Genomic DNA, 13599 nt, shown 5'->3' with positions numbered 1-13599 from the left:
CTACTGTCTTCCAGGGTCCCACCAGCCTACCCCGAGTGAGTGTTAAGAAGATCAACTGTAGAGGGTGCCCTTGCCTAGAGCCTTGGGAGGGGGGAAGCATTCATTGTGGTCTCCTCTGAAGATTGACCAGGACTCCTCCACTTGGCATCCTTTATACTGTGGTTGCCATGGTATCCAGGATACAGGGCCTAAGTGGGCGAACAGTAGGGCTCTTTCTGATTCTGCTTCCACTCGAAACTAGGAGCTTTCTGCCTCCTCCACTCAGTGATTCTGAACAAACCCAAAAAGGCCTGTCAAACGCTGTGCCTCTTTCTTAGCAGTAGGAGATGCAAAGTGCAGTCACTCACCCTTTACTTTGGAGAGGCTGTTCCGGCACACCCCAGGCTGACAGACCTCGATAAACTCCCAGCGGTCGTGGGCTCCTGAACCTTCTGGTTTCCCTTGTGTCCTCTGGAGGGTGGGTGTCTCACATGGCAACTAGAACAGCTGCCACTTTTTAGTACTGAGATCTGTTAACTTCTTACCATCAATACAAGAGGTTTGTGCACTGATAGGGAGTTCTAGTGTCCTTCACTCTATAGAAAGACATGGGGGAGAATTGGCTTTTGGGAATTATTTTAGAGAATAATGTTTAAAATATTATTTTGAGAAAAAATACGTTGAGGATGTTTCCTTTTCTGTGCCTTTTTCAATCTTTAAAATAAAAACAAAGCTTCAAAGCAAGAGAAGATTAAGTAACCAGATTTCAAATAAGATAGAGGGCTTAATTTTGAGATTATTTAATTGGACTTTAGAAGTGGGGTAAGCATTTCTTGATGGATCACCTATTTTTAATTACATAAATTTATATTATGTGCTGAATGGATTGATGCTGAGAAGTATAATATTTTGCAGCTTCTTTGGTAAAATGATCAAAAGAATCATAAATTATTTGACAAGCTTTATCTTGAACGATGTATGTTGGAAACACTTAAAATGAAAATATTTAATTTTAATATTTAGATATTGAAATATGGAAAACATTAGAATTGGGAAAGGGAAAATTAACAGAATTTAGGTTGAGCTTACTTTCACCCTTCAGAGAAAGTATTTCCCTAGTTAAAATATAGTGTCTCACAGGCCCTCCCTGGTGGTGCAGTGGGTTAAAGCACAGCACTGAGAAGCTAAAGCCACTTCTGCATGAGTTCAATTCCTGCCTGCCCCGGAGGTGACCACATGGCGCGGCAGACCTCTCCTGGCCCGCCCGCTGCTCCCCTCAGCAGTGTACTTCGTCCATCTGCCTGTTTGTCTCCCCACTCTGTCTCTGGTGAAGCCTCTCGCTGCCCCTGAGCCTCTGGCCTGTACCCCAGTTCTTTATGCACAAATAAATATATATATAGTGTCTCACAAAGAAGAATCAACTACAAGTGTCAACATTTTCAAGTTTATTAACCATGATGCAATTTTGGGGGTTACAGGCAATCTTGTGGGAAAATAATACATAGTAAGCTTATACTGCAAGCAGTCTTTCTTTCTAGGAGTCTTGGTGACATCTTAGAGACCATGTGGCAAAATGATGAATTAAAGTACATAAATATGAACCATAAATTATTATCATGTCACATAACTTATGTGTTTTATAATTGGGATTAAAATAGGAAAATATTATTGGTTTAATGCTCAATGTGTTTTTTTAGAAATTATTTTATTTATGAAAACAGTTTTTAATAACATTATGATTTAGATTACAAATAAAAGTATTAATCAGTAAAGATTTCCCAATTTTATCATATTTTAATTCTCAACAGAAGCCTCTCACCACCCCTGCACCTCTGGATTGTGCCACAGTTCTGTATGAATAAATAAATAAAACTTTTAAAAAAATAGAACTAGGCATTCATTCCACAGTAAGATTCTTTTTTCTTCCTTCTCATAGAATCCATGTGATGATAAACGACACAAAGATATTTGGTCCAGAGAGAAAACATGTGACCACTTACCAAAATTCCTAGTAATTGGGCCACAAAAAACAGGTAAGTGTGGCCAAATGGGATGTTTGCATTGGCTTATAGCCTTAGCAGAGTAGATTTTACTTCCTGAAATTTAGACACAGTGCAAGTTCATTGCTTTCATTTCTCTTTGCTACCATGAATTACATTTACACCTTGTCCTCCAAAGGAAATCTACTGCTGCTATTAATTAGACATACGGACTTAATTTTTAAATACAGATTTTTAAACTTCTCCACAGCTATCAAGTTTTTGACAATTTTGGGGACTATGTGTCACAATTGTGGTAACTGATTTTCAGTTTTTTGAGGCTCTGCCTAATTAATGCTTGCATTAAGTTTTAAAAAAGTACTTTTGCTTCATTCAAACTAGTTTACAGTACCTGTCAGGCTTGGGTTCTTTCTCTCTTTCTAGAACCAGTCATTACTTTCAATATTCTACATGGGTGGTCTGTATATTTTATACAAGATCATTAGATATAAGAACAATTTGGGCTTATTTTCTGCTACACCTGAGATCCATCAGACAATTTTCCCTTAGTATTCTCTCATGTACTGAAGGACAAGTGTGTAGCAATATAGTAAAAGAGAATGAAAGTATTTCACCAATGAGATGACACTTTCAATTAGAATATTTTATACTTTCTTCAGTATGTGACAGTTTTACACACCTTGTTCATGTCCTCATTAATTAAAGTTTTTATTGAGTTGCTGTGTTTTGAATTCACTACTTTGACTAGAAGCATTTTCATCAGTGAGTGCACAAACCATAACACAAAACAAACAGCCCCAATAAATAATCCTGGCGCCGATGAAGATATTTGTAATACAAGCAAGTAGATCATTTTAAAAATTGTGGGCGAAATTTCCAGACTATTAGATATTGGTTGTGAAATCTTTTCTTATTCCAGGAATATAAATTGTATTACAACAGAAAGTTACTTGCGTGTAGAGAGGGGAAAAGGACAACATGTATTTTCCAATATATCACTTTATTGTTGTTGTCTAAAATATGCATTAACTTTCCGCCACCCCCCTTCCAGCAATGCTAACTCTGAAATGCCTTCTAGGGAAATAAAACATACCTATGTTGTAACATTTTGTCTAAAATGTGAAGGCATCTCTGTCACTGTCATCAAATATTATCACTTTTAATTATGCTAAAAAATTACACATTTGTAACTACAACTTTCCCTCCTTATCGTCTGTATTTGTAAAGACAATACCTTATAGGTTTTCATATCTAATCTACTAATGTGATGATGAAGCTTTTACCTAGTTGGGGATTTCCCAACACAAGCTAAAACAGAGAAATTGAATGATAATGTTCATTCATATTCTATGAAAATGCTATCCCAATGTGATGATGGTTTTAATTGTTAAAATCCAGTCATAAATATCCAAAGTCGTCTTTGGCTCTTATTGCTTCCATTGAACAAAAGTTCCTGCTGCTGTCAGAGGCTATACATTCCCTAGATCTGGTCTTGAATAAAATGTTACCTTTAAGCCACTTCATCACTACCCAAACATCCATCACAATAAACTTAAACGCACTCTGTGGGTTCTATCAACTGTTCTGTGCAGTCAGGTACCTCATTACCAAGCTTGATTTCCCCATCTCTATGGAGTAGGACAGTCAGTCGGGATCTTTCCACCTGGCTGAGGACTTTGAGCTTTTACAGTGCAACTTCAGAATGTACTGTCTCCTGAAGCCGCCACTGACTCTCCAAGTCCAAATCATTCATTTTCTCAAGCATTGGGAAAGTGTCCTGGTTTTCTCTTATTAGCAACCTGTCTCATTGTGTTGCAAGGAACTGTTTACTTGACCCCAGGAGACGCGTAGACTTTAAGGACCACGCACAGAGTAACACCTGTCAACATCTGTTCCACAGTTTGATTTAATTTAATTGATCTGAATTCAGATATGAACTGTGGGCCCACCAGTTTGCCATATCATGCTGGATGTCCTTGAGGTTTTATTCACTCACTGACTCCAAGAAGGAATTTGAATCACCTGATCCTTAAGCTGTCCCTGACTGTGTTATCAGTCTCCTTTACCTGGCAACATACTGATATTAAATCAGGTATTGAGGTAAGTAAAATCCCAAAGTCCAATGAAAGAATACAAATGATTGCCACATGAAATGCACCTTGTTGATCTCTAGGAACTCATTTTGATGCTACAAAGACTCAGTCTTCTAAGTATTATTTCTTGAGCAAAAAGTATGCTAGAATAATTTTTGAGTTTTCTTTTACTGTCACATGACACTTTACCTTCTTTTTTTGGCAATAGGGACAACGGCACTTTATTTATTTCTTCTTATGCACCCTTCCATCATCAGCAATCTCCCTAACCCAAAGACATTTGAAGAAGTTCAGTTCTTTAATGGCAACAACTATCACAAAGGAATTGACTGGTAAGAAAAATAACAAAAAAATAAATAAATAAATAAAACCCATTATTAACACGTGCTCAATCACTGCAGAGCAATTATAGATGAATGTGTGGCATCTCCATAATTACAGAATAAATTTGTTATGCTCAATTCTACCACAGTGAATTTGAAATTAATTTATAATGATGATATGTTTAATCAGGGTTGCCTATAATTTGATTTGGGCAGTGCAATACTGATATATTTTTCTGGTAAATTACTATGATTGAATAAAGAGGATTATGGATTCTTTTTGAGAATTATTCATAAGGATATATATGTAATTCTCCATAAGCATATTATTACCGTGCTTAGCATTTGTCTAACAAAATATATAATTTGTCTTCACAATGATACTTGAAGAAACAAATGAATCAGTAGGTTGCTTTATATGATACCCTGTGACATATAACTTCGTTAACCACATAATCTGCATATGCTGTATTATATTATAGGTTGATATTAGTCATGCAAATAATCAACAGAGCATTCCCAAAGTCATACTACTTCTAGGCACACACATGCATCAAAGCAATATGAATTTTCATTTGATAAATTAGAGAAAATTTTAAAGTTACATTTTCCCTAAACTGAAATAGAATAAAATTGATATCACAACAGATCTTTATTCTGGTGCTTTTTTCCTAGCTCTATCCCAATTTTCTAAGAAAACAGGGTGCTCATTTACACTTCACAGGTATATAAGGCAAATCTTCCCTGAAGAAAATTCTTGTGCAGAGCTCTGCGTGAGTCTCTCAGGGACAACAGCACACACAAACTTGTCCTCAATGAGAGACTTGTAGATGTTACTAGGATTACAGTGGGGCAGGGGCCTCGCCAGTGTACAGATCTGACTTCTCAGGCATGTCCACTCTGCGCCTTGTCTGCCTTCTTTCAAAGAAAGATGAGAGGGTACGTACGTGAATTTTGGAACTGCCTGAAAGTCACAGAAAGCAGAGTCGTAGTTGTATCTGTGAATGCAAATGAAACACAGATTGTTAAGGAGAGTGTTCAGCACCTCACCTTTGAGAAACAGAATAACAAATGGCAAAGAGGGAAATAAGTATCTTATATGAATTCTTAATTGCTCTCGTTATTTATTTCTAAAACATTGAGGGTTAGAGAAGGGATGAGCTGGATGGAGGTTACATGCGTAATTAAAGCCTCGCACTGAATTAACCTCCGAACATATTGATTCTATAATCTGCACACAGAGGACTGTTCCCACAGCATATGGAGGGGTGAACCTACCGAGGCACCACAGAACCCACTGGCAGGAAATATCCCCTTAATTACTCCAGATAGACGATAATGCGTTCACAAGCTACGTGCACTACAAATCATGCAGAACTTCAGAAGGAGAAGAGCTGTGCCCTAACCTGCTTGGTATTTTATAGCTGTACTGATTGAGACACTTTCCTCTCTTGTGGACTTTAATCTCAATTTCAGAATTTTGCATTCACGTTTGCAAACATAAATTTAGTATTTTAAATTATTTACTAAGCAATGTGGTATAATTTGATGCTTGCCAAGGGTAAATTTAATTTTTTTCCAGATTTTACTTTTGATAGTACAAAACATCAGCCCAAATCTACAGGACTTTCTTTCTGTTCTTCTTTTCCATCTACCTATTTTATCTCACGTTCCCCTGCTCTAAATTGTTCACTAAAACAATAACATTTGGGGTCATTTTCACATTCAGAGCCTACAGAATAAGTGCTATTTCAACTATTATAACACCAATAATTAGAAATTGATAGAAGTAAGTAATGTTCACATTATATAACATCCTGAAAAATTACAGGAAATATATAGATGTCAGTGTCCCTCATTGTCTTTCTTTGTTCCTAGGTATATGGGCTTTTTCCCTACTCCATCCAACATTACTAGCGACTTTTTATTTGAAAAGAGTGCCAATTACTTCCACTCAGAAGACGCTGCCAAACGAGCTGCATCCTTGGTCCCCAAGGCCAAGATCATCACCATCCTCATCGACCCCTCAGACAGAGCATATTCTTGGTACCAGGTATGAAGCCTTGAAAAATACCATCAAAAATATTTGACTTTAGCTCGAATATAAAGTTTGGTGAATTACCAAAATAAAACTCAGATTATCGATTGAACAGCCACATATTAAGACAGTGTCCAAAGAGTAAGCCCGAAAGGGCTTCCTAGTGGTACAGGGGGTTAAGTCTCAGCACTGTGAAGCTCTCCACAGCCACTGCAGCACGAGTTCAATCCCCCACTAGGGAGCAGAACCCACATGGCGCAGCAGCCCTCTCCTGTCTCGCCCCCTGCGCCCCTCAGTAGTGCATTTCAGTAGATCTGCCTGTTCTGCTTCCCACTCTGTCTCTGGTGGATCTTTTCAACCTCCACACTTTTAACTTCCACCCTAGTTCTTATATTCATAAACAAATAAATATAAATTAAAAAAATAAAAGAGCCTCTGTCTTGAAACTTGAAGGATAAAGGAGAGGTGAAATTGAAGTGACTGTGATGTCCTCGCTAAATTGAAGTGACTGTAATGTCCTCGCTCTCCTTTGAGAAGTAAAGAATGTTTTCATCTGTTCAAACAGAGATACCCTAATGTAGGAGGCAGTAATTTGAAGAGAAAAAACAATGGGGTGTGAAATCATCATACAAAGATGAAATAAAGTTGACCAGAGAGATACAAAATTGCCTGCCCAGGTGAAGCCTAAGTGAAGTTGTTGAATTGCAGGTGGCAACAATATATTTGTACCAAAATCCCAGTGATATGAATGTATCTGTGTTTGTGTTTGTTTACTGCATACAGAAATTAGTGCCAAAATAAAGACTGAAAGAAAATATTTTAGGAGTATACATAATAAGATAAATAATATTTACTTTTTTTTTTAATCTTTTCAAAATGCCTCCAGTGAGCATATTGTCAAAAACCAGATTATTACCAGTGGTTGAGGATCCAAATGGATCACTTGAATTGGGAGCGATATTCAAAATTACTGTTGAAATCAAGAGTCAGTGTCTCCCTCAAGATATCAAAAACAAAGTTGTCTTTCTCTGTTTATGAAAATTCATAATTGTGCCAAAAGTATTGAAATATTAAGTATTACTTAAATTTTTATTGCAAATATTTGGGACAAATGTTACCTATTTTTCTAGCACAAAGCATAGCCACTGCTTACAGTTGTTTTGTATGAATCTTTTCCATATAGATTATACCATTTAAATAAAAAAAAAAAAACTATGTCTGTTTTTCCCAGCAAATTATTTGAACATAACCATTTGAAAGAAATTATTTTCCTGACAAAACTTCTTATTTCCATATTTCTAAGCCTGGCAATAGGGTCCCCAAACTATTTCACACTTCACAATAATACAGTATATTACTTAGCTGCTTGTGACTATTCGGTAGATACTATAAATCCAAATCTCAGCAGGTATAATTCAGAAAATTCTACAAATGTCACCTGCCATGGTAATTTCTACCACCCATTTTTATAATGGGCCTCACAGAGGAGGTATAGTGCTACTTTTTCCCCCATAAAATATGTTGCACTGTGACTTCCTGGTCATATTTTTATGCTAATCTTCCTAGTTGCAGGAATATAAAGAAAAGTTGGTGCTAAAATGTCAATATAGAGAAAATGAAGTACAATTCCATCTTACACTCCTTAAAGGAGAAATTTTAGCAATAGTGTATTAATATGCACACCATGTGTTTATATTGTTTATTATTCAAACTATACAGTCACTACACATTATATTCATTAAGGGTGTTATGGAGTCCCTGCATACTGCAGCAAGTGTATATACTTAGCAGAATGTCAATAAACATATAATAACGATAGGCTTCAACATGCACAGAATGATTTATTTAATAAAGATTTCTGTCCCACAGAAAAGAAAGCCTAAGACTTTTATCTTCTATACTGTATAAAAATATATTATGTTGACTGCTGAAATGTAAAATATATCAGAATATTACAAGAAAATTCATCAGAATCATTCCAATCTGTTCGTCTAGTGTCTCCCACCCAAGATCTTGATTTCTTTGTCATCAGTGATTATGTCTTACTCATTCCCACTTATCACCAGAATCCGTGCTCCAGTTTTTTGTACTGGTAATGAATTTAATGAATGCTCATGAAGTTGTATCGACTGTGAAATTCATCTCTCATTTCGTTGGTCTGTCCTGCTTGACCAAAGACAGGAATTCTCAAAAACCTACACATTATATTCATTAAGTGTAGGTTCTCAAAAATAGCAGTGAATCCGCCCTGGGGAATTAACAAGGCTGGGTGGAAAGAAAACCTTCAGAGAGCATAAAGGACCTTGCATAACGTCAACCCTAACAGCACTGGTGTCTGCTTTCCCTACACCCACGGCACCTGCCATCAGCATTCCCGGGAGCAGCTATAATGGAACAAGGAGCAGAGTCACATGGGTGCCTTTTCTTGCCATTCTAAATCTTTTTTTTTCCTCCAGCTTGATTTGCCGGGTGCCTGACATCTTGTCACATCTAATCAGACCCAGGAATAAAATCCTCCCAGTCTGTCTCTTGCCTGGCTCCTAAGCACATGAAGACAGCATGGGCTGATCTGCATACACTTGATGCATATGGGAGGCTCCTACTTTAAAACTTTTTAAATAAGCAGTGTGCCGGAGTCCAGCCTCCCAAAGATGTACTTTCAGCTTATTTTTAATTCTAAAATGAATTAGTGATCCTATGTTACTATTATGAGTTATAAGGCATGTGTGTATCATATATCTAAGTCAAATGCACATGCATGCATCCCTATGCAGGTAGAAAGGCAATTAATTTTACAGTTGACTTTTGTGTTCCAGCATCAGCGATCACATGAAGATCCAGCTGCCCTGAGATTTAATTTCTATGAAGTCATTACAACAGGACATTGGGCCCCACAGGACCTAAAAACTCTGCAGCGGAGATGCCTGGTGCCTGGGTGGTATGCTGTCCACATAGAACGATGGCTCGCTCACTATGCCACTTCTCAGGTAGTGTCCTCCATCAATGGCTACGGTTTAGATTTTTACTATTGTGATTGTGTGATGTTGACAAAGAAAATGCAAGCAAGCATGTCCACGTGTAGCGGTTTATAATCAGAGATGGTCATCCATACGGAAAAATAGGAATTTTTTGACATTTCATCTCAATCGTATTATTAACATGTGAAATGGCTGTGAAGCACAGCATGGCATCCTCTTTTAGATCGTGTCGGATGTCAGGGCTCCTGGAATCAAGTGTGGCTAGTGGCTAAATCTCACCAGGAGATAACATGGAGTTCACAGGCAGCGATTCTCAACTCCTATGATGCGGCAAGTTAGGCAGTAGCTTTTGGTGCCTTATGGAATGCCATGGGCAGAAATCTGTTATTGTCTGTCCTGTGGGACTGTTATAAAGAAAGGATTACCGTGTGACACATCAAGACGTGAGTGGTAGCAACAGCTCCAGGAACATGGTCTCAGCAAGAAATGAGGACATGGTAGATCTTCTCTATCCTCCATCCTCCAAACTAAGCCTCAACCACAGCCTAAATTCTCTGCCATGCTTTGTTAGGGGGAGTACTTGGGTCACTTTTCACTGTATGGCCAGTATTTCTAAGCTTTTGGCTTCCAGGTTTGCTCCTGAAACTTTGTAGGCTGGCTGACTAATTGCACTGTGATGAAAAATATGTTTCTATTGGGCTGTTGAATCAAGAGAGTGTCTCTGCTCATTTCTAACTGTTATCAAGTTAGGTAAAGTTTCTAACTCCATAACTCACAAGAAGTGACGTGCATAGGAAGATCTTGTTGCTGTTTACTTGCAAGGACACAAGAATATTAACCATTAAAATGTGTTTTAAGTAATGCATATTCTCTTCTTATTCACATATCAGACCAGGTCAAGGGAGGCAGCCTCGGTCTACTTCATTAGTTTTGTTCTTCAGAAATTTACTATTTTTGACTTTGCAGTTGCTAATTATTGATGGACAGCAACTGAGATCTGACCCAGCTACTGTGATGGATGAAGTCCAGAAGTTTCTGGGAGTTACACCTCATTATAATTATTCTGAAGCACTAACGTGAGTCTATTCTCATGCTTGATTTCATTTTCACGATTTGCCATCATAAATTATCACCGGTAGGTGTGTATATAGTATCATTAATACTAGCCATGAATTTGTACTTCATTATGCTACTCAAAAGCAGTCAAAGGAATGTCCTCATTATTCATTTTTGAATGCCACAAATATTTTATCTTATAAAATATTATGGGTATCTTAGGCCCCCTGTTCCCCAGTATAAATATGGTTAGGTAAACTTTTTATAAGCCTTCTCTGTGCAGAAAGTGTCCTAGGAGCAGAGTTCCAAGATGAAAAAGATACAGATACTTCCTTCAAATAATTTACTGGTTAAAAATGAAATGCTGACGGCCTTTGTCACTGTGGAAAAAGGAGCCGTATTTGGGGCAGCACTGAAATAGGGATGATTTGTGTTTCACTCTGCATTGCAAATTATGATTAACCAAGTATAATCATGGATAAATTGATAGCTATCTATTGTTGCATGACAGATCACCCCAAAGCCGACTAGCATGCAAACACAGCCACTTTGTTACACCCATCGGTTCCAAGGGCTAGGAATTCAGACAGGATATACCCAGGACAGCTTGCCTCTGCTCCTGATACCCAGTCACAGCTGGGAAGATGTGACTATCTGGATATGACCAGAAAAGCTGAGGACTAGAATCTTCCCTAGTCTCCTCGGACTGAGATGGCTCAAAGACTAATTCATAGGATGACTTGGCTTTCCCACTCTGCATTGTCTGTGTGTTGAGAGGAGTGATATTTCCAAGGATCACATGGTCTCAGAGACACTGGCCCTCCTACCTGTCCTTGGAAGTCACACTGTGTCACCATGGCACCTGTTATGATTACAGCTCAGTCTATAAACTGGTCCAAATCCAACAAAGAGGACTTGAGCCACTTCATCTTGATGGGGAGGGAGAGTCCATTCTGCACAATGGAATATGGATGGGGAACCATCACCACAGCATCTCAGGAAAAGAAACCAAACAATCGGGCAATTAAAAACGGGGGGAAATAGGCCGTCCCTGGTGGCACAACGAGCTAGGACGCAGCACTGCAAGCTGGCCACGGCCGTTTCAATGTGAGTTCAATTCCCTGGCGTGGGAGGTGACCCACAATAGCGCAGCAGACCTCTCCTGTCTCCTCCAGTGCTCCCCTCAGCAGTGTACCTCATTGATCTGCCTGTTCTGCTCCCCACTCTGTGTCTGGTGAATCCTCTCGCCACCCCTGCACCTCTGGCCTGTACCCCAGTTCTGTATGCATAAAAAATAAATCTTTTTTAAAAAATGAGGAAAAATAAAGAAGCACAATATCAAACAAAAACAAAACCTCCAAACAGCCAAGACACATTTGACTCCCACAAGACCTGAAGTACAGCTTGTTAAATTTTAGACAAAATTCTAACAAGACTGATTATATAATTTCCCAGTTCACAGCCAATTAGAATCAGCAACTAGGCAATTAGAGGGAGTGGTGGTGGGACAGAAAAAGCAGGAACAAAATTGGATTGTTCCATGTGGACTAACAGCCCTACTGGAGTTTTCACCTACATGTGGAAACGAAGACATAAGACCTGCCCCAGCTGGCTTAGTAGACAAAGTTTGCTCTAATAGGTTTACATTAATAGTTAATGATGTTGATTCCCCTGCCTGTCTGCGGCGGTCTAGGGAATGGTTTTATCCTGTTTACTACAAATAGTTGCTTACGGTTCAATCAACCTGTAAAATCATACTCTTAAAGAAGAGATGGCAAACAAGTGCAAAATATACGGTTGCTCTTGTCTCACATCACAAAAATTAATAACTGCAGTGATGTTCAGTGTAATAAAAGAATTTATATGGCAAGCCATTCGTGTCCTAAAAGTCATCCAACAGTCATTTGACAAAGACTTTACATCTTCATTTCACAATTTCATGCCTACTAAAATCAAACCATAAAATAATGAATTGATAGAACTGAAGATGAATAAATGGCCTTTGATAAACTCAGGGTAGATAAAGATGCCTCACAATAAGTGGAACCAGGACAAGAAGAAAATGCAGGTTCAAGGTGATGCCAAACCCTCCAGAAACAGGGGCCCGTATTCTAGATGATGCTTCTTCCTCGGGCAGCATTGAGTCTGCACCACAGGCTGCTGTGCAGAACGAATCCCCAGGTCTCTGCACACCTGCAAGGAAAGGCTGTGCTCACAGCGTGTGGATAAATATCTTAGCTTTGTTACCAGAGCTGTATTTTACCTTAATTCAGTTAAATATGCTCATCATGAGACAGAAAATGCTGTTCAGGGGTGCATCCTACAACTACCCTGTCTTGTTACGAACAGCTTGCTGAATTGTTTTTCCTCTTGGGAAATTAATGAAAATTTGAGAAAGGACTGTGATAGGCAAGGAGCACATTGAAAAGTCCAGGTTGGAAATGACTCTGTCTTCCTTGTATCCATTTAACCAGTGATGTATTTAATTTTAATTGATAACATGTACTAGGACAACCTGGATGGCTAGGATCAGGTCTCTAATAATAGGTTGGGCAGGGAACTGTGAAGAAAATTTCCCTCTTCCCTGAAATGAGTTCACATATGTGCAGAGGCAAATTGCAGGTGCTCCGGTATTATAGGAATGGGCCCAGGGCAAGAAAATATTCTGCAACTAATTAACTTTACATCCCAGTCAATTATGCTTCAACCCTCTAAAACATCTGCTGAGCAACAAAAATGCAAACCTTTCCGATGTTTTATGCATGCAGTCAGTCCCAGCGCAATAAATTTAAAATTTCCTTCCCTGTTTGGCGCTTTCTTCATTTTCCCTGTCTTTTTAGTACTAAACAAAAACCCTTATATGTCTTGTATTTCTCAGTTAAAACAAAGTGATTAGGCCACGCATACTTTCTTTTCAACCTTTTGCAGGCTTGGAAGTAAAATAGGAGTAATGTTTTCCTTAAAAGTATAGGGACCTGAGCCCTCTCCAGTGGCACAGTGGGTGAGGACACAGCTCTGCAAGCTGGCCACAGCCTCTTCAGTGTGAGTTTGATTCCCATCCTGGAGGTGACCACACAGCTAATCAGACCTCTCCTGACCCGCCCGCTGCTCCCCTCAGCAGTGTACTTTGTC

The 13599-nt window shown here is 38.6% G+C and overlaps 1 protein-coding gene across 2 annotated transcripts in view; it reads left to right on the top strand.

Moving 5' to 3' along the window:
• The window catches only part of NDST4 (N-deacetylase/N-sulfotransferase (heparan glucosaminyl) 4), a 223156-nt gene that overhangs the window by 183435 nt on the left and 26122 nt on the right, over positions 1-13599 (top strand). For both annotated transcript variants that reach the window (XM_012727987.1, XM_004686628.2), the window contains exons 8-12: positions 1916-2012; positions 4281-4404; positions 6274-6448; positions 9250-9420; positions 10378-10487. In XM_012727987.1, the coding sequence (XP_012583441.1) occupies positions 1916-2012; positions 4281-4404; positions 6274-6448; positions 9250-9420; positions 10378-10487 (677 nt within the window). The remainder of the gene's footprint in view (positions 1-1915; positions 2013-4280; positions 4405-6273; positions 6449-9249; positions 9421-10377; positions 10488-13599) is intronic.

Source organism: Condylura cristata, unplaced genomic scaffold (assembly GCF_000260355.1).
Source record: "Condylura cristata isolate star-nosed mole 26May11 unplaced genomic scaffold, ConCri1.0 scaffold00021, whole genome shotgun sequence".
Lineage (NCBI taxonomy): Eukaryota > Metazoa > Chordata > Mammalia > Eulipotyphla > Talpidae > Condylura > Condylura cristata.
This window is presented reverse-complemented; position numbering and strand designations above follow the sequence as displayed.